Source organism: Canis lupus, chromosome 34 (genome assembly GCF_003254725.2).
Source record: "Canis lupus dingo isolate Sandy chromosome 34, ASM325472v2, whole genome shotgun sequence".
Lineage (NCBI taxonomy): Eukaryota > Metazoa > Chordata > Mammalia > Carnivora > Canidae > Canis > Canis lupus.
The window spans coordinates 829,041-855,041 of NC_064276.1; the positions used below are offsets into that span (position 1 = coordinate 829,041).

A 26,001-nucleotide genomic window follows, 5' to 3' on the forward strand; every position below is an offset into this window, starting at 1 on the left:
ATGGTCAGGGGCTTTTCTGCATCTTGGAGGGAGCTGATCTGTATTTATATTACACTTACCAACATTTGAAGTTTATGTGAGATGACTTCCTGTAATAAAAACAAGAGTCCTCTGATTTTTCTATATCCTTTAAGTAGTGAACCCAAAGAAAATAGAGGGTCATTTGATATTTTTTTTTTTTTTTGTTTGACAGCCTGGTATGCTCTGTTGTGCTTTGTACTTAGAAGCCTCTTAATACATGTTTGTAGACTTGAATTTAACTGGGAGGCACCTCTATCTTTTAAAATAATGCCTTTTTTCCTAGTTAATTTTTATGAGGTAATTGAAAAAAAACTTTCCTGATTGAGAGGAGCAATTTTCTATAATGTAGAATAGTATGTTATATTAACATTATGTTAATAGTATGTTAAATTAATATAACATAACAGATAATCCTGTGAGTCATGAGATTTGAAAATGTGGTAGGTATTCAAAATGACCATTTTTTTAATAATAAATTTATTTTTTATTGGTGTTCAATTTGCCAACATACAGAATAACACCCAGTGCTCATCCCGTCAAGTGCCCCCCTCAGTGCCCATCACCCATTCACCTCCACCCCCCGCCCTCCTCCCCTTCCACCACCCCTAGTTCGTTTCCCAGAGTTAGGAGTCTTTATGTTCTGTCTCCCTTTCTGATATTTCCTACCCACTTCTTCTCCCTTCCTTTCTATTCCCTTTCACTATTATTTATATTCCCCAAATGAATGAGAACATATAATGTTTGTCCTTCTCCGATTGACTTATTTCACTCAGCATAATACCCTCCAGTTCCATCCACGTTGAAGCAAATGGTGGGTATTTGCAAAATGACCATTTCTGATGGAAATGCTAGCAGACAGTCTTGGATGGGATACGTCCAGGCTCATCCTTGAATCACCACTCATGGTGGCTTTACTTTACAGGTGTCGGAAACTGCCCCGGGCCTTGAAAGACTGGCAGGCTTTCTTGGATCTGAAGAAGACCATTGATGATTTCAGTGAATGTTGTCCGCTCCTGGAGCACATGGCCAGTAAGGCCATGATGGAGAGGCACTGGAAAGCTATAGCTGCTCTCACTGGGCATACTATGGATGTGGGGAAAGAAACCTTTAAGTTAAGAAATATCATGGAGGCCCCTCTTCTAAAATACAAAGATGAAATAGAGGTACAGTTGATAGAAAGTATGATGTGGTGGGGCATTGGAAGATCTCATGGGATTTCTTTTGATAGTATTCCTACATTACGGATTATGGGATCAGTAAACCATTCTAAGGACATTAAAACTTTTCTAGGTATTCAGCTCTTCATTCCTTCATCAAATTTTTATGTGACAGGTTTTGTATTAAATGCTGGGGACATAAAAGATGTATTTCTGCATTCATAGGTCATTACATAATTTGTGTAGTGAAATAATTATACGTATAAAGGTATAGTTATGAAATATGGTAAATACCATTGAAGTAAAAGTATCTGCTCTATGATGGCCTACAGTAATAGGCTTAACCTGTTTAGGGGCTGGGAGTTGATAAAGTCATGGAGGTACATGCTTATGACTGCCAGGGGTACATGTTCATGTGCTTGTGTGGTGAGGCAGGGAGGAGCTTGGAAAGTGCAAAGAAGATAGTGTCAGGCAGGTGGAGCAGCAGGTGTGAAGGGTCTGAGGTGTGTTTGGGAAACCAGAGGAATGTCAGCATGGCGAGTGTGTGTTACCAATGTTGGTCTTTGGACCAGTGGGGAGGTATCTGAGAGATCTCTTTTGAGCAGAGATGACATGGTTGGATTTGAATTTTGTAAGGATCACTGTGGTAACTGTGTGGAGAAAGGATTAGGGGATGGGCCAATGAGAATGATGAGAAAGTCAACGAGGGGGTTATAAGAATATCTCAGACAAGAGATAATGGTGTGTTGGATGAGGGGGCAGGTAGTGAAGCTGAAGAGAGGAGGAAAGATTGAGGAGATTTTTAGAAGGCAAAGCTAGGTAGAATTTGGTGAGGGAGGGAACATAGTAGGAGAAAAAAAGGGCGGGGCTAAGGGGGAGCCCTAGGTTTCCTGCTGAGAGATCTTGGTGAATGATGGTGCTTATCACTGAGATAGGAAATTATTGGAAGGGACTTAGATGAAAGACAAGATACAAAGAACTTGATTTGGGGCATGGGTCTGATATTTCACAGAATGTGTTTGGGATTCCCTGTAGATCCAAGCATAGAGGCCCAGTAGGCAAATGGATGTGGGTTTTACCTGAAGACATGAAAGGGTACAGACTTTGTGGGTGTAGATGAGCTTACCCAGAGAGCGGGCACAGTATGAGATGGAAAGAGGGCAAGGACATGGCTTGACTAATGGCCCAGGAATAAATGGCTGCAGAGGAGCCTGGGAAAATCAGGTGCAGAAATCATACTGCATTGATTTAGCTCTAGAATTAAATCAGAGACATATTAAATTTTGAGTCTTTGATTAGAGTTTCAAAATTTAAAAGGTTATTACATTACCTGTTTTTTATCCAAATGGAGATAAAAATTGACATATAGCATTGTGTAAGTTTAAGGTGTATAATATATTGACACGATACACTTATATTGCCACATGATTGTCATTGTGGTGTTAGCTAATACCTCTGTCGCGCCACATAATTATCATTTCTTCTATTGGTGGTAGCAGTTAAGTTCTAGTCTGTTAGAAAGTTTAATATTTATAATATAGTTTTGTTGTGTATAGTCCATCTCCAGGATTTATTCATCTATTGGTTGCAAGTATGTACCGTTAAACGTCTGTTTCCGTCCCCCTCTGCCAGCCTCTGGTCACCACCATTCCACTCTGTTTTCTGAGTTAGGTTTTTCAGATTCCACATATAAGGGATATCATAGAGTATTTGTTTCTGTCAGACTTATCTCACTTATCCTAATGCCCTAAAGGTCCATCCATGTTGTCGCTAATGCAGGATGTCCTTCTTTCTCACGGCTGAACAGCATTCCATTGTTGCATGTCTTTTCTGTCATCTTTCTTTCTCGAAGAGTGTGGTAGGAAATTTTACAAATTAAAGTTCTGTTGTTTAGTAATATCTCTATCTTCATCTCTTTCCCTAATTGTATATCTATATACACATACACCATTTATTATATTGCATTTACAGCTGGAAAAAAAGTATTTATAGATACGGATTAAGCAAATAGTGAGGCTAGGACCTTTGCTGAATCTAGACTGTTCAAGAAGGATGTGTGACTTTCAAGTGATAAAACTAGAGCTTGCAATTTTCATAGGACATCTGTATCAGTGCAATGAAAGAGAGGGACATTGAACAGAAGCTGAAGCAGGTGACCAATGAGTGGGACAGCAAAGCATTCACCTTTGGCAGCTTTAAGACCCGTGGAGAGCTCCTCTTGCGGGGAGACAGCACTTCAGAAATCATCGCCAGCATGGAGGACAGCTTGATGTTGCTGGGTTCCCTACTGAGCAACAGGTAGGAAGTCCATCTTTCCCCTGAGATTCGGGAACCCTTGTAACAAACATTTTAAGGGAAATTCATTTTTAAAATGCAGCAATAGCCCCCATATGATTTACTTAATGTTAAACATCCTTGTTTTAATTTTAGCCTTTGGCACGTCATGTATAGTCCTGTTTTTATTTCATTATCCTCTATTTGTGTGATGTGTCTGAGACCATCAACTGGACAAAGTAATGTAACATGTAATTAGCCACTTAGATCTTGCAGAACGTTTCAACTTCGCTGCTGACAAGCCTCACTGCACAGCTGACAGCTCGACAGGCTCTGGAGTCCAGGGCAAATTAGGCTGAGTTTCAGAATAATCGTTCTGTTTGGGAAATCGTTGTGCCAACATCTGTGGACTAGAAACTCTTAGTTGTGTACATACTTTAATGAGATGACAGATTAAGATGCAGAATGAACTTAATTCATAAAGAGAAGTAAAACAGCGCATAATGGTTCTAGTCTCACATTTCTGTTTGACAGTTAACAGCAAAGCCATCACACTTTGGACACGTGAGTCTTAGACTCATGAACTTAACATTTCCTTGGTTCATTGCTTCCCTTTGCTCTTTCTGAAATAATTTTTTGTTTTCCAGCATCTTTTCAAATATATGGTAATAGGTAGCATGTGAGTATCATTGAGATATGAGTTTATTGCATTCTTTCAAATGTCACTCCTTTTTTCGTGTATATGTGTATTGATAATTTTAATGAAAGGATTAATAACCCCTTAATACTATTTAGATAAAAATTTCTCTTCTTCACATTTACTTGGTTACTTGGTTTTATATGTAATATAAAATTAGATCTTAGATATTTAGACCATTGATAACCTTTACTCTGAGCTGCTTAGGATTTGACAGTTTTAATGAATTTGGTTGTGATTCATATCCAAGTAGAATGAAGGACAGATAGAAAATAAGAGAGGTAGAAAATGTACACATATAAATTAAGTAGAAGTGATCTATGTTAGCGATTGATCAACTATCCTTACTAATGGCATTGAATCCACAGACAAGAATTGTGTGAGGAACACAATGTTCAATACAAATTTTTTGAACACCTACTATGTGCCTTGTGCTCTTCTACGTGTTCTAGATAGAAGAGTGAATAAAACACAAACCTCCATTGTTATGGAACTGCATCCTAGTGAAAAGCATAAATAAAACACACCCAGAAATATGTGGAATATTAAAACAGTCTGTTTAACAATTAAGAGTATGGAAATGAAAATTTTATTCACTAATATGACTAATATTTGAGAAAATTTCAAGTCCATAGTCTGTTGAAATGGATCAATAGGGAGAAGAAAAAGAGGGAGAACAGTGATAAGTAGTGTAATCAGTTAGGATTTTGTCTGCAAATAACAGAAGCACCACATACAACATTGCTTGCATCAGACTGAAGTTTGTGTGTCTCTCACCTAAAAGAAGCACTGGGTTGATGAGAAGCTCCACCCATCATCTGGGACCCAAGCTTTGTCTGGCTCACTCTTCTGTCTTTCCCAGCTGTGGCTCTTCTCTTCCATACTCCCTCTTCCATCCAGTGTTGCCACTTACTTCTCATCCAGGAGACTGGTTCTCAGACATGGCTAGATACCGGACACACCAAGGGACCTTACATCCCAGTGTCTGGACCACATCTCAGACTGGTTGAGTCAGAGTGTCTTGGAGGTATGACCCAGGCAGGCCTGAGTTGTTTTTAATGCTTGCTGGATGATCCCAGAGTACAGCCAAGGTTGAGAACTACTGATGTGGAACTTAGTCCTGGGACAGCACACTGCTGCACAAAGGAGGCTGGGAAATTCAGAGTTGTAACTGGGCAGCCGTGTGTCCAGGGAGAAATGAGGTTCTCATTCTAAAGAGAAGGAGAAAAGACATTGCAAGACCACTCTCGGCTTCTGTCTTAAGAAAGAAGAAGGGAAGATAGATTAACTATGGGAGAGACCGCAAAGTGGCTGTGAGAAATTTAGTATAAGCCCTAATAACACACACAAACATGAGTAGGTGGACATGAGTGAACGGGAAGTTGGAAAGAGACCCAGAAAAGGGAAGGCTAGAGAGATGGCAGGGATTGTCATATGTGAAGATGGAACTGGTTGTTTGGTCTCCACCAGGGTCTCTGTAATTGCCCATATTATATGAAAAACCAGAGAGAGAGTCCCTGGAGTAGGCACCGAAGATCAGCAGAAAGAATATTATTCCCTTGGCTGTAGCAACAATGACTGGCATTTTATTACTTTAGAAGTTGGGTGGAGTCAAATCTAATGCCTGTCTATTCCTCAGATGACATGTCTCCCACCTCTCTGTGCTCTGGATCAAAAAAGAAAAAGTTGAGCAGTGCCCAGTAAATAGCGATGGATTAGTCACTTGGTAGTAGCATTTTAAAAGCCAGCAATAGGATGCACCTGGCTGGCTCAATCAGAGAGCATGCAACGCTTGATCTCAGGGTTGTGAGTTCAAGCACCATGTTGGGTATAGAGATTACTTAAATAAATAAAACTTAAAAGAAACAAAGCCAGCAACATAATCAGATTTGTAAAGAAATAGGTAAAAATTTAGATAAAAAGGGATCCCTGGGTGGCGCAGCGGTTTGGCGCCTGCCTTTGGCCCAGGGCACGATCCTGGAGACCTGGGATCGAATCCCACGTCGGGCTCCCAGTGCATGGAGCCTGCTTCTCCCTCTGCCTATGTCTCTGCCTCTCTCTCTCTCTCTCTCTCTCTGTGTGTGTGACTATCATAAATAAATAAAAATTAAAAAAAAATTTAGATAAAAAAATCTTCTAGTTTGAAAACAACAACAATGAAAAGAAAACATCAAAAATCCCCCAAAATGCTGAACCTATTTTTCATTTTAGGTACAATGTGCCATTCAAAGCCCAAATTCAAAAGTGGGTACAGTGCCTATCCAACTCAACAGACATCATTGAGAACTGGATGATGGTGCAGAACTTGTGGATTTACCTAGAAGCTGTCTTTGTGGGAGGAGATATTGCCAAGCAGCTTCCCAAGGTTTGAGAATTTCCTTCTGGTATTATCAGGGTTTTAACTTATAGAATTATCTAATAACTAATAATTCCTTTAAAAATGTAATACTATCTCAACTTTTATTGAGCCACACCCTCCCCAAACTTTTTGTTGTTGCCGTTGAACTGTTTTTCAAGAGGGCAATTGAGGAGAAGAAGGGGTGTGAATGCTATAGAACTCTGAAGTTTTGTCGGAAACAGAGGGTTAAAAAAACAAAGAATGAATGCCTGCATAATTGATATACTTCTTCAGGTAATTTGAAGGTAGAGTTTGGAACAGCGTAGAATTATGGAGTCGTTATCTCGACAATGGTAGGATAATTTGTTCTACTACCGATAGTTTAAAACAACCCACGCTGTACAGTAGACCAATTATATCTGTACTGGAAAACTGAGGGCAGGAAACAGGCAGGAAAAATCTCCAGAACAAAAAGGCCCTCTTCTCAAGATTGTGGAGTAAATTTCTCTCATCAAGTTTAATCATCTCATGGGAATATAGAGTGTCATATTTTGAAATTTTTGTAAAAGACCTTTTTACCAAATCTCAAGGATTCTTATTTAATTACCTTAAGTCATTTGCAAAATTAAATGTTTTAATGATATCCTTGAGTTTTAGAAGCACGATTATGTTGAGTATTCTCTTTGCTTAGGTTTCCTACTTTTTGCCATGATGAGTTTTCAGTTTCATTATAGAGGACAGATCTGTTAGCCAATGTATGTTTCACCTACTGGTGAAATGTATCCACATACTGAAATTTTAAGTACTTATTTTTGCTTTTATATTTGGGCATGTGTTTCTTCTTTCTGGGTGGAAGAGAATCCCAAATTGGACTTAATAATGGAAAGTTTTCACATATGATATTGAAAGAACTGGGTGGGGTGTCTTGCTCTCATATTCGAGAGTACATGCTTATTGGTAAACAATAGAAAATCTTAGGAAAGAAAACGAAAATTATTTCTACTCTCTCAAAGTAATCCATGCATTTTACACTTTTCTTTTCTGAAAAAAAAATCTATGTTTAAAAATTTCATTTGGGATGCCTGGGTGGCTCAGTGGTTGAGCATCTGCCTTTGGCTTAGGTCATGCATGATCCCAGGGTCCTGGGATTGAGTCCCACATCAGGCTCCTCACAGGGAGCCTGCTTCTCCCTCTGCCTGTGTCTCTGCCTCTCCCTCTGTGTCTCTCATGAATAAATAAATAAAATCTTTCTTTTTTTTTGAAAAGAATTTTGGACTTTTTTAAAAAAAAGATTTATTTATTTATTCATAATAGACAGAGGGGGGCGGCAGAGACACAGGCAGAGGGAGAAGCAGGCTCCATGCAGGGAGCCCGACACCGGACTTGATCCCGGGACTCCAGGATCACGCCCTGGACCAAAGGCAGGCACCAAACCGCTGAGCCACCTAGGGATCCCCAAATAAATAAAATCTTAAAAAATCACAATAATAGGGTTATATTGTAATTTTGTATTGTATATTTATTTATTTGAGAGAGAAAGAGAGTGAGTGCAGGTGGGGAGGGGCAGAGGGAGAGGGAGTCTTAAGCAGACTATGCTGAATGCAGAGCCTAACATGGGGCTTGTTCTGACAACCCTGAGATCCTGACCTGAGCCAGAACCAAGAAGCAGTTGCTTAACTGACTGCACTGCCCAGGTACCCCACATTTTGTATCTTATTTTTAATTGTTTATGTTGTTTCCTAGATATGCAAAGAGTTCAATGCTCAGAGTAGAACTTGAAAAAACATAAAATTCACTTTATTTAGCGATGACTGTCAAAAAAGCTTGGGAGTGCTCTTCTCTCTCAAGCTGTCTCATATTGTATTTCCATTTCTGTATCTGTCTCTTTTTAGTTAACAAAATGGGCGTATCTCATTTAAGAAAGGGGGTGGGATGGTACAGAAGAGGAATTGAAAGAGAACATGTCTGACAATTCATGCATGTATAATTGGGGTATCCAGACTGGTCAGAAATCTGGCCTTAGTGGAAGGTATGTGAGATGCTCTGTCTTTGAGATCACAAATGCGTTCAAGTGTGCTTTGTTATCTTGTTCTTATAGGAAGCCAAGCGCTTTTCCAATATCGATAAATCTTGGGTGAAGATTATGACCCGGGCTCATGAAATGCCAAATGTGGTTCAGTGTTGTGTTGGAGATGAGACCATGGGGCAGCTGTTACCACACTTGCTGGACCAGTTGGAAATGTGCCAGAAATCTCTCACTGGGTAAGTTAACTGGCCCTATGGAGGCTCTCTTAGCATCCTAGAGATGAAAGGACCAGAGGGACTAGATAGCATTAACCACATTGATTTTCTTTTGCTAAAACTTAGTTCATGTGTGATGTTGTTGTACAGCTAAGACTGGTAGCTCGGTAACTCATATTTTCTGCAAGCCCTTGCTGGGTTTGTTCTGATGTGGGAATAGGACTTAAGGCTTCTTCCATCACTGGGACCAGATCTTGCAAACATTCTCATACAACCGTTGCTTTTTTTTTTTAAATTTTTTTTTAAAAAATTATTTATTTATGATAGTCACACAGAGAGAGAGAGAGAGGCAGAGACATAGGCATAGGGAGAAGCAGGCTCCATGCACTGGGAGCCCGACGTGGGATTCGATCCCGGGTCTCCAGGATCGTGCCCTGGGCCAAAGGCAGGTGCTAAACTGCTGCGCCACCCAGGGATCCCCAACCCTTGCTTTTTAAAATTAGTACACATACTTTTCTGATTTCCTTCTTGGACAAACATCTGAAGAGGCAAAATATTTCATCATATGAATCAGAATGATATGAACAATGTAATAATGTACACATGTAGTCAAGATTATACAGAAATGGGAGCTTCATATATCTCTCAGTGTATACACACACACACACACACACACACACACACACACGTATGTGGAGGCTGGGTGAATTCCAAGAGTAAGAGATATTTTTCTTTTCTTTTGGCTAGTCAGGATTAAATCATGTGAGCAGAAATATGTTAAATAGTAATATTGTAAAAACAGTTAACTATACATGCTTCCATTTATAATTTATTTTTATTGACGTATAATTGACATATAACATTATATTAGTTTCCAGTGTACAACAAAACCACTAGCAAGCAAATCCTCCAAAATAATTTTTAGAAAAAAACTATGAATGATTTAATATGCTTTATAAAATTGTTGAATGAAGTCAAGTGACTATTGAAGGACATTTGACAAAAGGATTTTTGTTCTCGAATGGTTGATGAGGTGCCATCCTTTTTAACTATAATGATTATTTAGCACAACCAGTTGTGTTGCAGCACTTCTAAAGTTCTTGGATGGAGACCTGACTTGATGGCCATCCAGTCTCCCACCAGCCTCAGGCCAGAGGGAAAGAGGAAAAGGATAGAAATATTCCATGCTCTCAGGGCTCTTCACATTGAAAAGGCTGAGGGGCACGAATCACGGGGACATCACACAGGACTCAGTTGCCCTTGAGAAACTTGCTAAAGAGTCGTATTGCTGGTCTACCTGCAGCTGGATTTGTTACGTTTCTTCACTTCTCCTCTCCTATAGATCTTGCTCATGCATACAAACATGCTCCTTCCTCTCTTCTTTTTCATTTTTTTCCCCATGCTTTATCACTTGGCATTTCAACATTATTTTATAACTCCTTGGAGGAAAAAGTTGCTCTGAAATTATCCACAGTTTTTACTGAGCTTTTCTTGGCTTCTGATTCTGCTTCTGAGAGGTTATGGGACCAACTGTGTAGTCCTGATATCAACACTTGAGTATTAATGTTTATGGAGGATAACTCTCTTCCCAGCTGATGAGGATCTGCATCAATAGGAAGGGACTTGAGAAAAAAAAAAAAAGAAGGGACTTCAGACAGGTCAGAAATAAACTGTCTTGTCTACTCTATCACAGAGGTTTGGTTGTCACATTCCACATGCCTCCTTTCATCTTTGTCTAACCGGGTGGACAACATTACCTGGTTCCTCATAAGAATCAGACTGTGACAGGGCAACAGGTAAAGGGGGGGGGACTGGTGAGACTTTTTTATTCTTAATAAGAATAAGGAATAAGGAATTCTCTATTTTCAATAAAGAGTAAAGATCAAGCTTCTATGAATAAGATGGATTGGGATATTTAAAATGAAATTGGCCTGTGTAGAATAAGGAAAATAGAAGCTAAAACAAACAACATAAAACACTGTGAGCATAAAGGTAAGACTGTAGAAACTCTACCTTCCTATGAAGAGAATCTGCCTCTATGCAGTGAGACTGTTTCCGCCATAATTTTACATAGGAAACAAACAAACATACATGACAAGGAAGGAATAGAAATTTAAAAAGAAAAGAAAGTTTTAAAAGGATTTCTGATATGATTTAAAAAAGAAAATGCAATGAAAACTGCAATATTTGTATTGAAGTATGCAAGAAAATGAAGTTACAGAGGAATTGATCTGAAAATAACAGAAAAAATATATCCATAACATAAGGAATCACAAAATAAACAAATTTAGATGCAAAAGCACAGTTGAAAGCAGGGCAGTGATAGGAACATTCCCTGGGTTTCAGTAATTCTTGGAGCAGAGAGCAGTACGAGAGCCCCTCCACACAGGTTATTCAGAGCTGGATTTTGCTTCGGCTTCAATGATGGATTCGCTGCATTCTTCAGGATACAATTCCAAGAATGATATGTAGCCTTTTGCTGTCACGGTGCCAAGCTTGCAAGCAAAACCAGAACACCCAAAACTCCCTGTGTGTAATTGTTTCTGTCCTTCACAAAGAAAGTACTAGATTTTGCAGATGAAGTCAAATGTATACATTACACTTATGAAAAATGAAGAAATTCTCCTACCAATCCTGGGAAAAAATTTTGTTTTTCATCAGAATATGGAATGCTCCTTGGCAAGATCAGTAAGAAAACAAAACAAAAGCACAACAGTATGTGGGGAAATTAGGTTGTTTCAAGATCTTTTCCCCCTTTCCCCATCCAGATAAATTTATTTATAGAAAGGCCTGCTTTGTGTGTTTGTAAAGTTTGTCTTTTTTTTTTTTTAAGATTTTATTTATTCATTCATTCATGAGAGACACAGAGGGAGAGGCAGAGACACAGGCAGAGGGAGAAACAGGTTCCCTGCGGGAAGCCCGATGTGGGACTCGATCCCAGGACCCCCTGCCCGGGAGCAGACGCTGAAAGCAGACGCTCAACTGCTGAACCACCCAGGTGCCCCAGTAAAGGTTGTCTTTTCTTCTCCCCACTTAGATACTTGGAGAAAAAACGACTTTGCTTTCCCCGGTTTTTCTTTGTGTCAGACCCGGCACTCCTGGAGATTCTGGGGCAGGCATCAGACACACACACGATACAAGCCCATCTGGTGAATGTGTTTGACAACATCAAAACTGTCAAGTTCCACGAAAAGGTTTGCCTGATTCTAACTGCTGGCCAGCAGTTGCCATCTCTTACTCCTGCATTGTCTTTATGAAGTAGTTCTCAGGTGTTTACAAAGGTTTACTTTCCCTGTCTGTTCACTGGCAGCCAGTGATTAAAAAAATGCTTCTGGGCCCATTTTGCATTCAGGATTGTGTGATTTCTTAATATCTAAAGTGTAAACTTGAATAACAAATAGTTTAAAGATGATTAGGAATGCATCGTCAGTGGCATTCATGGCTTTGCGTGCCAAGTTAGCTGTTTAGAAATTTGACAAACCAAAGAAACCAGTTGTTCAGGAAAGAGTGCCTTCACTCATCAGAATTGCCTCTATGACTTGATTGTTGGAGTCAAGTGTCAGAAGTTTCTGGCATGATCGTCTTCCCTGTTTCTCATCATGCTTGATCAAAACCTTTTTTTTTAAATGCCTCCAACAAATTTCTAGACTTGTGGACTTGTTGGGGACCCAAGAGAAGCCCATTCCATGCGGGGATGCCTCCATTTGCACAGCTGCCAGGAGCTGCTGCCCAATTCAACCCTTGAGCCAGTTCCCTGAGAGTGACCCTTCTATTTGAGTGTGTTCAGTCGTCCCCCAGGGCTTCCTGTAGACCCTGAGTGCTGTTCATGTATTCATCGGAGCATGCGGTCTGCACTTGTTGAGCAACTGCCATGTGCCCCATGGCGTGCGTGACACAAGAACACCACCCCTCAGGGGACCATGCTCTGGTGGGGGTCTGTCTAGAGTGCAGTCGGTGCAGTAGTGGACCTCTGCGTCACAAGCAGTCAAAAGCCAGGGATTTATAAGTTCCCGCCCCTGGGTATGTGCCAGGTGTGGTGCTAGTCCTGGTTCCAAGGAAGACTTTATCATGATCCATACTGAAGTCATTTTTTTAAATTTAAAAAAAAATTTTTTAAATTTATGATAGTCAGAGAGAGAGAGAGAGAGAGAGAGAGGCAGAGACACAGGCAGAGGGAGAAGCAGGCTCCATGCACCGGGAGCCCGATGTGGGATTCGATCCCGGGTCTCCAGGATTGCGCCCTGGGCCAAAGGCAGGCGCCAAACCGCTGCGCCACCCAGGGATCCCCTGAAGTCATTTTTTTAATGCAGCACAGCATTCATCTGAAATTTGACAATTAAAGTTGATAATTACTGATTTGCTGTGCTTGTATTATGCATGAAGCACATGGAGATGCTGTCAGGGAAGGCTTCAGGCACAGAACATGGTCCTTGAACTGATGTTTTGAAGCTAGGTGGAACACAGCCAGGCAGGTGGAGAAGTGGGGCACGCTCAGAAGGAAGAGAGGCACCAGGGTCTCAAGATGTGGGCAGCCGGTTGTCAGTAGTGTGGGTGGGGGATGTTGATTTGCTAGGGTTGCTCTAGATTGACAGCAGAAATTCATTCTCTCACGGTTCTGGAGGCTGGAAGTCTGAACTAAGGTGTTGGCAAGGTTGGGTCCTACTGAAGGAGAATTTATTTCATACTTCTCTCTGAGGTTCTGGGGCAGTTGGCAACTGGGGATATTGCTTGGCTTATACACGTGTGACTTTGATATCTGCTTTTGTCTTCATATGTTCTTCCTGTGTGTCTAAATTGCCTTCTTATAAAGACACCAGTTTCTGGATTAGGGTCCATCTTCATCTTAATGACATCTACAAAGACCCTGTTTCCAAGTAAGGTCCCATTCACAGGTCCTGGGGCTTAAGACTGCAAAATGTATTTTGGGGCTATGCATTTAATAGGCAGTGGTGAGCATAGGGAAAAGGGGGAGAAGGAGACATGTGCCAGATTCCAAAAGGCCAAGTACATCACGCTACAGAATTCTACTTTGCTCTGAATGTGACAGAAGGTATGGGAGGTTTTTACACAGGGAAGTGACCTGATTTGTGTCTCAGAAAGATTCTCTGGCTCAGTATTGGAGGAAGACTAGAAGGAGGGGGCATGGAAATCAGTGTCAGAAGTGATTGCACAGTCAGGATGGAAAAGGCTGAGCTGCTACAACAAAGCTCTGACAAAGGAGGATGGATAGAGGTGAAGGGAGGACAGTACAGACTTTGTGGTTTAAAATCACCGTTTCTTTTCTTTTTCTTTTTTTTTTTTTAAAGATTTTATTTATTCATGAGAGAGACACAGAGGCAGAGACACAGGCAGAGGGAGAAACAGGCTCATTTTGGGGAGCTTAATGTGAGACTTGATACCCCAGGAACATGACCTGAGCCGAAGGCTCAATCACTGAGCCACCCAGGCATCCCTAAAATAATTGTTTCTTGTAGATACCCTGGATGTGTGCATTATAAAAGTGATTGAATTACAGGAATTTCTCACTGATGTTTTTGCTCAAATCCTTCTGCACTAGGATTTCATGTTCTAGAGTGAAGCATCTCACTGTCTCATTGTGCCATGAGGATAAATTAAACCTCATTTTTAGCCACTGTTCATAGCAATTACTTAAAATAAATAGCATTGCTTTTTTGGCCATTTGTTCTTACCATAATGTTTCTGCAACCAGGGGCAGGTCCTGTTTTTGTGGGTCCTAACTCTTGTAAAATTGTAAATATAAATTTATATTCAGGACTTGGAAAGGGACCATGTAAGTGACAGGCTGTGGAACTTCAGTCTTAGCAGAAGATAGACCGTGTCTATCTATAACTAAGAGGGGTTCATTAATACAGTCCTACATTGGAGCCCAAGGGACCAATATTCCACTTACAAAAGAACAATAGTGGCAACAAGCATTTGTATTTAGTCGATAGTTTGCTTTATTTTATTTACTTGTCACGAACAGCCTGTGAAGTGAGTAGGGAAGCAGGACAGGCATGGTGTTTAATTGACTAGTTAGAAGCAGGAAATTTAGTCTCAGATGTGTCCTCCACCATTGTGTGGTTAATGAATGGCAAAGCACCATTTGAACCTGTATTTAGTAGGTAGTGTGCTATTCTCATGAGGCCATGCTGCATGGAAACTGAGGTGAGAGGACCAGATGAGGAGCTGGGCTTGAGTTAGAAAATGTTATGTGCCACCAGGAGCTCCTGTAAGGAGCACAGCATTTACTACAGAATTGGACTTGCCTGGTAAGGTGTTTGCATTGATCATAGTGACCTGGTCATTACTCATGTCATCTTGGTAAGCTTGTGATGTGGATGACAGGCTCTTATAATATCCCATTTCATTTGGGGAAACAAGACTTTTTCTTGATCATCACCTTTGTATTGAGTACTTGTCTTAGAAAACAAGCTTTCCCCCCTCAAGTATAGACTATTTGGAATTGATTTAGTATTTTAGTATTCCCTTTTAGATTTCATGGGCAACTTCTTTATGTGAGTTTGAAATTGATTTTATATCATATTTTGCCTTTTATTTTATAATCTATAGCTTAACTTCCTTTGGGATGGATAACATTGACAAGAGGGCAGTGGAGGAATTCATTCTTTATGTGAATATGCCTGTTTTTTTTGGCTTCTGCCATAGATCTATGATCGCATTCTGTCAATCTCCTCTCGAGAGGGTGAGACTATTGAATTGGATAAACCTGTGATGGCAGAGGGTAACGTGGAAATTTGGCTTAATTCTCTCTTGGAGGAGTCTCAGTCCTCATTACATCTTGTGATTCGCCAGGCAGCTGCAAATATTCAAGAAACAGGTTTCCAGCTGATTGAATTTCTTTCTTCCTTCCCTGCTCAGGTCAGTGTATTGAAATTGGAAAGTATTTTCTACAAAATAGCCATTTTAGATCTCATACATTGTCTGTTGTAAGCTACACAACTGGCTATAATTTAAGTCTGGACCAGAATTAGGATTTTCATAAGGATTTCTTACTATAGACATGCTTAAAGGTTTCAGCTACAGATAATTTGGTTATATACATACACATATATACATATATATGTAACCAAATAGTGTGTGTGTGTGTGCGTATATATATATGTGTGTGTGTGTGTTTTATATATATATGTTTTCTTTATATTTTCTTTAACTTAAAAGGTTCTTTTTCCTGCTGAATCCCTTTACTAAATAAATCATAAAAAAGTACAGAGTGTATGCTTTGCCAGAGGATGAGAAATATATTTTAGCATTAGGATACAGAAAGTGATGTTTTCTTAGCCATTATGATCAATAAAAGATTTTGTGAGTATCTACCAGGTGTAAATCTTGTGTTTGAGGAAAACAGGTTGAAGACATATTCTTTCCCTTCCAGTAACTTAAAGTCTATCTAACACAGAAACATGTCTTTAACAGTAAATGATTTAATATTACAAGGGAAAAATTGTGGACACATGTTGTATGTAGGTACAGTATGAGTAGAATTTCTATAGGTTTCCAAATAATGAACCAAGTTGATGTAATCAAGGATGGCCTTAAATTTGCATAATAATCACAATTATTTACTGTATTGTAATTTCTATTTAAATAAATTAATATGCCATACACATTATAAAGCCTTTTTTGTTTCCATAAGGTTGGATTATTGGGAATTCAAATGATATGGACACGGGATTCAGAAGAAGCCCTCAGAAATGCCAAATATGATAAAAAAATCATGCAGAAAACCAATCAGTCTTTTCTGGAGCTATTGAACACATTGATAGGCATCACAACAAAAGATCTGAGTTCCATGGAACGGGTCAAATATGAGACTTTGATTACTATTCATGTGCACCAAAGGGATATCTTCGATGACCTGGTAAATGCTTTATAAATGCTATGGCATATATAGAAGAGCAAATACTAGGTACTATCTGTGTTTACCCACTGGAATTGGATTGAGTGAATTCAAAGAAAAGATTAGATTGAGGCAGAGTCATCTTCATGATGAGACATTGTCAGATTTTCTTTTTCAGTTTTTAACTGAGATTTCAGTCACTTTTTGATGATTTCTGCTAAGATGTTATTGAGCAATTAGACCTTATCTTTAAAATTCTTTATGTGATCATTTTTAACACCAAGCTGCCATGTAGTATCTTGAAAAAGCTTTCATTTGTCTTGTGCACCTGTTAGTTAGTAGTTAAGGATTACCAGTTTCTTGTTAGAGAAAAATAAATAACACTGCTAGTGGAGTGGCTTTGTGCTTTTCCAAAGGCTTTTGATAAATCCCTATCTTTAACTTGTTTTGCTACATTTTATGTCATTGACTGCAAATGGCCTTTCCTAATATGGGTTGGTGACATTCAGGTGTCATGCAGATTTTTGCCTGTAAAGAGGGAACAGAGTTTAGAGGCTATAGAAAACAGAAAGTATGAAAAGAAATGAAATTTGTCCTCTACTCTAAAATAGAATATTAGATAAGAGGCAAGAAGCTCTTATTTTCATAATAATTTGCTGGATCGTGTCTTACCCCATTATGTAAAAAAGATCATAAAAGATTGGTTCTGATGTGCTGGGAAGAAGAGCAGCTCTTTCAGGCCACTGAGGTCTAATCTCCTCTCTTAACAGTTAAGCACACTGTTTGCCTCTCTAAGAAATAAAGGGCTCCAGATAATTTTAGATTTATTATTTGTCAAAGAAAATTGATGAAAAGAGCTTAAAATTTTGGTTAAAAATTTCAGGCAAAAAGCATTGCTGGGCAATAACCTGCCATTTAGATGTTAGACATTTTGGCCTGCTGCAAATCTTAAGGAAAAATAATGAATGGATTAAAAAGACCCCAAAGTGTATTTTGTCATAATCATAAGAGATGCCTTTTTCCTAATGAGAGTGTTTCATCTGTCTTTGTATGCCAAAATATGTTTTTCGTAGATTGTACTTTTTATGATTAGGGCTGGGGCATTTAAGGGTGCAACCTGAGAAGTGACTTATCTTACTATTAAAATATGTGCTGCTCTTTAAATTGGTGGGCACAATTAGGAATTTCTCTTGAATTTTTCTATTCCTGTATCTTCTAAAGTGTCCCTTCTGTGATCAGTAGATGAATGGATTGGATGGTGATGTAGTTGACATCACTGAACCAGTTGGGTAGTCTCTGAGTTCCATTTGCATCCCATTATAATCTACATAAATGCTAATGTGCATATTTAATGAGTGGTTCTCATCTCAGCTTTAACCTATATCTTTTGCATTTCAGTGTCACATGCATATCAAGAGCCCTACAGACTTTGAGTGGCTGAAACAGTGCAGATTTTATTTTAACGAAGATTCTGACAAGATGATGATTCACATCACAGATGTAGCTTTCATATACCAGAATGAATTTCTAGGCTGCACTGACAGGCTTGTCATAACTCCACTCACAGACAGGTGATGGAGGGGTTCTGTGATTCCACAACCTCTCTCCCTCTGGCCCCTCCCCAACATTTTTATTCTCTTGAGTTACTCAGGGGATTTCTGCATAATGTCTCTTTAGGGTTTAGAGGCTCTTTTATGCCAAAGTCTTTGAAATTCAGTATTTTTAGCTTTACACATGGGTCTCTGCTTGGAATTTGGGATTGTGACTAAAATGCTTTACTTCCTCTGTTTTCAGTCATAGAGAGGTGAAGTTTCAGTGACCGCAATGGACATCAAATGGGCAAGAAAAGGAATTGATTGCCATGTGTCAATAGGTGCAAATCACCGTTGGCCTTTGAGGGCTGCTTTGGGGACCATGGCACCTGCTTTTATTAGAGACACTTAAGATGATTTTTTAGCAGGAAAGAAATTGAATATCTATACAGGTGAAAAGTGATGGGGAGCACGTTGGCCTGGACATCTGGTGCTCTTAATTTTCCTGTCTGTTATACAGTAACTGTGCTAGCCAGAAGTGCCTTGCACCTTCCCGAGACTCAGTTTCCTCATCTGTAAGATGAACGAGGCTGTCTCCAATAGCCCTCCCACGGCTCATAGTCTGTAATTCTCTTAGTCCCTTGTAAACTTTTTGGCATCAGCTAATTGTGTATATGCTCTGTTCAGGGAGGCACTGAATACTTATTTTGACAAAATGGCTGAGTGTTAAAATCAGTATTTGGCTTAAGTAGAAGCTGAAGCTGAATATCATCCATTTTCTTGAAATGAAACTCTGGGCTATTGGATTAAAAGTGTTATCAGACAAAACATAAAGATTTGACACAATAACCCCATTAATCCTGTGCTGCTTGATTGCTCCTTCTACTCACTCATGATGCTAAATGAAATGCTTTCACTAGAGAGACTTTATTGTCACTTTCCTCCTCTTCATCGTCTTTCTAGTCCTTATGCCTGGATTGAAGATGATTTATTTTGGGTGCCTTGGACCTCCTTTTGAAAGTGTTTCTCTTTGTTTTGACATGGAGAGGTGGATAATCATAAAATGTGACAAATTCCTTGAAATACTTGTGGCTCAGGCAGTCCATTTACACCTTCTGTCCTCTCAGACCCCCAGCACTCCCCTCTCTCCTTTGCTAGTGAAGACCACATTTCCTGTTTGGTGGGGAAGGTGCGCTCTCAGTCTCCACTCATGGGTCTGCTAAAGTGCCTGCCCTGGTTTAGTCGGCTCTCCGGACGGATGGTCTGTGCTGCCCCCCTCCAAAGCCACATCTCCACCCACAGTGGTTTCCTCTCTGGGAACATCATCAGTTTCTACTTCTGGCTGGATCATTCTCATCAACTTACAAAGCTACTGTAATTGCTACCAGAAAGAAAATCCTATGGCGAACCCTCCGTTTTTGTTTTTTTTTTTTTCCATTTCTGCGATCCCATTAGAACTCCTCAAAAGCACCTATTCTTCTTCACCCATTTTATTTTTAATTCACTCTAGTTAGGCTCTGTATTAGTTTTCTATTGACCCCATAACAGATCACCACAAGTTTGGAAGGTCAAAGAACACGAATGGTTTTACAGTCTGTGTGTTAGAAGTCTGACACCCGTCTTCTTGGGCCAACATCAGGTGTCAACGGGGTTCTCCTGGAGTCCCTGAGGCAGAAACCCCTCCTGTTGTTGGCAGAATTGCTTTCTTGGCAGTGCAGGGCCTGCAGCTAGTTTTCTTGCTGACTGTAAGCCCAGGGCTGTTCCCTGTCCTCCATCTTCACAGCAGCAGCAGTGGGTTGCAACCCCCGCCCCCCGTCTTAGGTCCTGTGTCTGACCCAGTTTTCTGCCTCCCTCTTCCCCTCTGAAGGACTTGTGAGATTACATTGGGCTCAACAGGTAATCCAAGGCATTTGACATTATAGCTGCAAAGTCCCATTAGTCATTTGAGGAAACCTATTTGCAGGTTTCAGGGATGAGAACGTGGATCTCTCGGGGGGCTGTTATGCTGCCTCTCACACTGTCTCCCCTCTCTGAGACAGTGCCACGCAGGTTTTCATGCTGCTCAGTGCACTAGTCATTTCTCATTCTCATCTCTCCTGGCCCATCAGAGAGCCCAGGTTTGCACAGGGGAGCATACTCTTCTTTTTGATCCACTTTCTTTACAAAGCTTCAGGACACCACACTCTCCTGACCTTTTGTACTCTTCCTGTTGTCCTTTTGTACTCCTACTTCTGGTTCCTCTTTATCTTCCTGGTCTAAACAGAGGACCACTAGGACTCTTGTCCATCTATACTCACTGCTCAGGTGATCTCATGTGGCTTTAGGTGTCATCTATATGTAGACCCCCCCAGTCTGCCCCCAACCAGGGCTTTCCCCCAGAACTCCAGACACAAACACCTGCGTAAGGTGTTTTCTTGGACACACACAGGGAATTTGCACTTACTGTGTTTGATCATTCCCCACCAACCTGCCTTCCTGTAGTCTTCCCCATCTTAACGAGTGGTGATTCCATCCTTCATTTGCTCAAGCCAAAATCCTTGGAACATCCTTGATGCCTTGGGGGGAGGAGCAAGATGGCGGAAGAGTAGGGTCTCCAAATCACCTGTCTCCACCAAACTACCTAGAAAACCTTCAAATTATCCTGAAAATCTATGAATTCGGCCTGAGATTTAAAGAGAGACCAGCTGGAATGCTACAGTGAGAAGAGTTCGCGCTTCTATCAAGGTAGGAAGACGGGGAAAAAGAAATAAAGGAACAAAGGCCTCCAAGGGGGAGGGGCCCCGCGAGGAGCCGGGCTGAGGCCGGGGCGAGTGTCCCCAGGACAGGAGAGCCCCGTCCCGGAGGAGCAGGAGCTGCACCGACCTTCCCGGGCGGAAAGGGGCTCGCGGGGAGTTGGAGCAAGACCCAGGAGGGCGAGGATCTCCTCGGGCTCCCGGGGACACTAACAGAGCAACTGCGCCCCGGGAGAGTGCGCCGAGCTCCCTAAGGGCTGCAGCGCGCACGGCGGGACCCGGCGGGACCCGGAGCAGCTGAAGGGGCTCGGGCGGCGGCTCCGCGGAGGGGGCTGCGCGGCCCCGGGAGCAGCTCGGAGGGGCTCGGGCAGAAGAAGAGGCTCCGTGCGGAGGGGCCTGCGCGGTTCCAGGAGCAGCTCAGAGGGGCTCGGGCGGCAGCTCCGCGGAGGGGGCTGCGCGGCCCCGGGAGCAGCTCGGCCGGGCTCGAGCAGAGGAAGAGGCTCCGTGCGGAGGGGGCTGCGCGGTTCCAGGAGCAGCTCGGAGGGGCTTGGGCGGCAGCTCCGCGGAGGGGGCTGCGCGGCCCGGGAGCGCGAATCCAACAGCGCAGGCCCCGGAGCACAGGGCGCCGGGACACAGCCCAGGACCCGGCCTCCCCCCGGGACAGGCAGAGGCCGGGAGGGCCCAGGACAGCGAGGACGCTCCTGCCCCAGCTGAGCACATCAGCGGCCCCGCCCCGGAGCCTCCAGGCCCTGCAGACAGAGAGCTCTGGAGTTCCTGCGGGGGCTGAATCCAGGTTTCCAGAGCTGCCCCGCCACTGGGGCTGTTCCTCCTGCGGCCTCACGGGGTAAACAACCCCCACCGAGCCCTGCACCAGGCAGGGGCACAGCAGCTCCCCCAACTGCTAACACCTGAAAATCAGCACAACAGGCCCCTCCCCCAGAACACCAGCTAGACGGACAACTTCCAGGAGAAGCCAAGGGACTTAAAGAACACAGAATCAGAAGATACTCCCTGGTGGTTCTTTTTTTGTTTGTTTGTTTTTGTTTTTGTTTTGTTTTGCTTTTTGATTTGTTTCCTTCCCCCACCCCCTTTTTTTCTCCTTTCTTTTTCTTTCTCTTTTTCTTCTTTTTTTTTTTTTTTTTTTTTTTCGTTTTTTCTTTTTCTTCCCTTTTTTTTTTCTCTTTCTCTTTTCTTTCCTTCTTTCTCTCCTCTCTTTTTCTCTTTTTCCCAATACAACTTGCTTTTGGCCACTCTGCACTGAGCAAAATGACTAGAAGGAAAACCTCACCTCAAAAGAAAGAATCAGAAACAGTCCTCTCTCCCACAGAGTTACAAAATCTGGATTACAATTCAATGTCAGAAAGCCAATTCAGAAGCACTATTATACAGCTACTGGTGGCTCTAGAAAAAAGTATAAAGGACTCAAGAGACTTCATGACTGCAGAATTTAGAGCTAATCAGGCAGAAATTAAAAACCAATTGAATGAGATGCAATCCAAACTAGAAGTCCTAACGACGAGGGTTAACGAGGTGGAAGAACGAGTGAGTGACCTAGAAGACAAGTTGACAGCAAAGAGGGAAACTGAGGAAAAAAGAGACAAACAATTAAAAGACCATGAAGATAGATTAAGGGAAATAAACGACAGCCTGAGGAAGAAAAACCTACGTTTAATTGGGGTTCCCGAGGGCGCCGAAAGGGACAGAGGGCCAGAATATGTATTTGAACAAATTCTAGCTGAAAACTTTCCTAATCTGGGAAGGGAAACAGGCATTCAGATCCAGGAAATAGAGAGATCCCCCCCTAAAATCAATAAAAACCGTTCAACACCTCGACATTTAATTGTGAAACTTGCAAATTCCAAAGATAAGGAGAAGATCCTTAAAGCAGCAAGAGACAAGAAATCCCTGACTTTTATGGGGAGGAGTATTAGGGTAACAGCAGACCTCTCCACAGAGACCTGGCAGGCCAGAAAGGGCTGGCAGGATATATTCAGGGTCCTAAATGAAAAGAACATGCAACCAAGAATACTTTATCCAGCAAGGCTCTCATTCAAAATGGAAGGAGAGATAAAGAGCTTCCAAGACAGGCAGCAACTAAAAGAATATGTGACCTCCAAACCAGCTCTGCAAGAAATTTTAAGGGAGCCTCTTAAAATTCCCCTTTAAGAAGAAGTTCAGTGGAACAGTCCACAAAAACAAAGACTGAATAGATATCATGATGACACTAAACTCATATCTCTCAATAGTAACTCTGAATGTGAACGGGCTTAATGACCCCATCAAAAGGCGCAGGGTTTCAGACTGGATAAAAAAGCAGGACCCATCTATTTGCTGTCTACAAGAGACTCATTTTAGACAGAAGGACACCTACAGCCTGAAAATAAAAGGTTGGAGAACCATTTACCATTCGAATGGTCCTCAAAAGAAAGCAGGGGTAGCCATCCTTATATCAGATAAACTAAAATTTACCCCAAAGACTGTAGTGAGAGATGAAGAGGGACACTATATCATACTTAAAGGATCTATTCAACAAGAGGACTTAACAATCCTCAATATATATGCTCCAAATGTGGGAGCTGCCAAATATATAAATCGATTATTAACCAAAGTGAAGAAATACTTAGATAATAATACACTTATACTTGGTGACTTCAATCTAGCTCTTTCTATACTCGATAGGTCTTCTAAGCAAAACATCTCCAAAGAGACGAGAGCTTTAAATGATACACTGGACCAGATGGATTTCACAGATATCTACAGAACTTTACATCCAAACTCAACTGAATACACATTCTTCTCAAGCGCACATGGAACTTTCTCCAGAATAGACCACATATTGGGTCACAAATCGGGTCTGAACCGATACCAAAAGATTGGGATTGTCCCCTGCATATTCTCGGACCATAATGCCTTGAAATTAGAACTAAATCACAACAAGAAGTTTGGAAGGACCTCAAACACATGGAGGTTAAGGACCATCCTGCTAAAAGATAAAAGGGTCAACCAGGAAATTAAGGAAGAATTAAAAAGATTCATGGAAACTAATGAGAATGAAGATACAACCGTTCAAAATCTTTGGGATGCAGCAAAAGCAGTCCTAAGGGGGAAATACATCGCAATACAAGCATCCATTCAAAAACTGGAAAGAACTCAAATACAAAAGCTAACCTTACACATAAAGGAGCTAGAGAAAAAACAGCAAATAGATCCTACACCCAAGAGAAGAAGGGAGCTAATAAAGATTCGAGCAGAACTCAACGAAATCGAGACCAGAAGAACTGTGGAACAGATCAACAGAACCAGGAGTTGGTTCTTTGAAAGAATTAATAAGATAGATAAACCATTAGCCAGCCTTATTAAAAAGAAGAGAGAGAAGACTCAAATTAATAAAATCATGAATGAGAAAGGAGAGATCACTACCAACACCAAGGAAATACAAACGATTTTAAAAACCTATTATGAACAGCTATACGCCAATAAATTAGGCAATCTAGAAGAAATGGACGCATTCCTGGAAAGCCACAAACTACCAAAACTGGAACAGGAAGAAATAGAAAACCTGAACAGGCCAATAACCAGGGAGGAAATTGAAGCAGTCATCAAAAACCTCCCAAGACACAAGAGTCCAGGGCCAGATGGCTTCCCAGGAGAATTTTATCAAACGTTTAAAGAAGAAATCATACCTATTCTCCTAAAGCTGTTTGGAAAGATAGAAAGAGATGGAGTACTTCCAAATTCGTTCTATGAAGCCAGCATCACCTTAATTCCAAAGCCAGACAAAGACCCCGCCAAAAAGGAGAATTACAGACCAATATCCCTGATGAACATGGATGCAAAAATTCTCAACAAGATACTGGCCAATAGGATCCAACAGTACATTAAGAAAATTATTCACCATGACCAAGTAGGATTTATCCCTGGGACACAAGGCTGGTTCAACACCCGTAAAACAATCAATGTGATTCATCATATCAGCAAGAGAAAAACCAAGAACCATATGATCCTCTCATTGGATGCAGAGAAAGCATTTGACAAAATACAGCATCCATTCCTGATCAAAACTCTTCAGAGTGTAGGGATAGAGGGAACATTCCTTGACATCTTAAAAGCCATCTATGAAAAGCCCACAGCAAATATCATTCTCAATGGGGAAGCACTGGGAGCCTTTCCCCTAAGATCAGGAACAAGACAGGGATGTCCACTCTCACCACTGCTATTCAACATAGTACTGGAAGTCCTAGCCTCAGCAATCAGACAACAAAAAGACATTAAAGGCATTCAAATTGGCAAAGAAGAAGTCAAACTCTCCCTCTTCGCCGATGACATGATACTCTACATAGAAAACCCAAAAGTCTCCACCCCAAGATTGCTAGAACTCATACAGCAATTCGGTAGCGTGGCAGGATACAAAATCAATGCCCAGAAGTCAGTGGCATTTCTATACACTAACAATGAGACTGAAGAAAGAGAAATTAAGGAGTCAATCCCATTTACAATTGCACCCAAAAGCATAAGATACCTAGGAATAAACCTAACCAAAGAGGTAAAGGATCTATACCCTCAAAACTATAGAACACTTCTGAAAGAAATTGAGGAAGACACAAAGAGATGGAAAAATATTCCATGCTCATGGATTGGCAGAATCAATATTGTGAAAATGTCAATGTTACCCAGGGCAATATACACGTTTAATGCAATCCCTATCAAAATACCATGGACTTTCTTCAGAGAGTTAGAACAAATTATTTTAAGATTTGTGTGGAATCAGAAAAGACCCCGAATAGCCAGGGCAATTTTAAAAAAGAAAACCATATCTGGGGGCATCACAATGCCAGATTTCAGGTTGTACTACAAAGCTGTGGTCATCAAGACAGTGTGGTACTGGCACAAAAACAGACACATAGATCAGTGGAACAGAATAGAGAATCCAGAAGTGGACCCTGAACTTTATGGGCAACTAATATTCGATAAAGGAGGAAAGACTATCCATTGGAAGAAAGACAGTCTCTTCAATAAATGGTGCTGGGAAAATTGGACATCCACATGCAGAAGAATGAAACTAGACCACTCTCTTTCACCATACACAAAGATAAACTCAAAATGGATGAAAGATCTAAATGTGAGACAAGATTCCATCAAAATCCTAGA

At 41.2% G+C, this 26,001-nt stretch overlaps 1 protein-coding gene across 1 annotated transcript in view; it reads left to right on the forward strand.

The window, feature by feature from the left end:
* Positions 1–26,001, forward strand: part of DNAH5 (dynein axonemal heavy chain 5) — a 303,601-nt gene that overhangs the window by 139,922 nt on the left and 137,678 nt on the right. The window contains exons 28-35 of the mRNA XM_035710321.2: positions 944–1,184; positions 3,277–3,476; positions 6,361–6,514; positions 8,586–8,749; positions 11,766–11,922; positions 15,398–15,610; positions 16,386–16,610; positions 17,988–18,160. Of these exons, the coding sequence (XP_035566214.1) occupies positions 944–1,184; positions 3,277–3,476; positions 6,361–6,514; positions 8,586–8,749; positions 11,766–11,922; positions 15,398–15,610; positions 16,386–16,610; positions 17,988–18,160 (1,527 nt within the window). The remainder of the gene's footprint in view (positions 1–943; positions 1,185–3,276; positions 3,477–6,360; positions 6,515–8,585; positions 8,750–11,765; positions 11,923–15,397; positions 15,611–16,385; positions 16,611–17,987; positions 18,161–26,001) is intronic.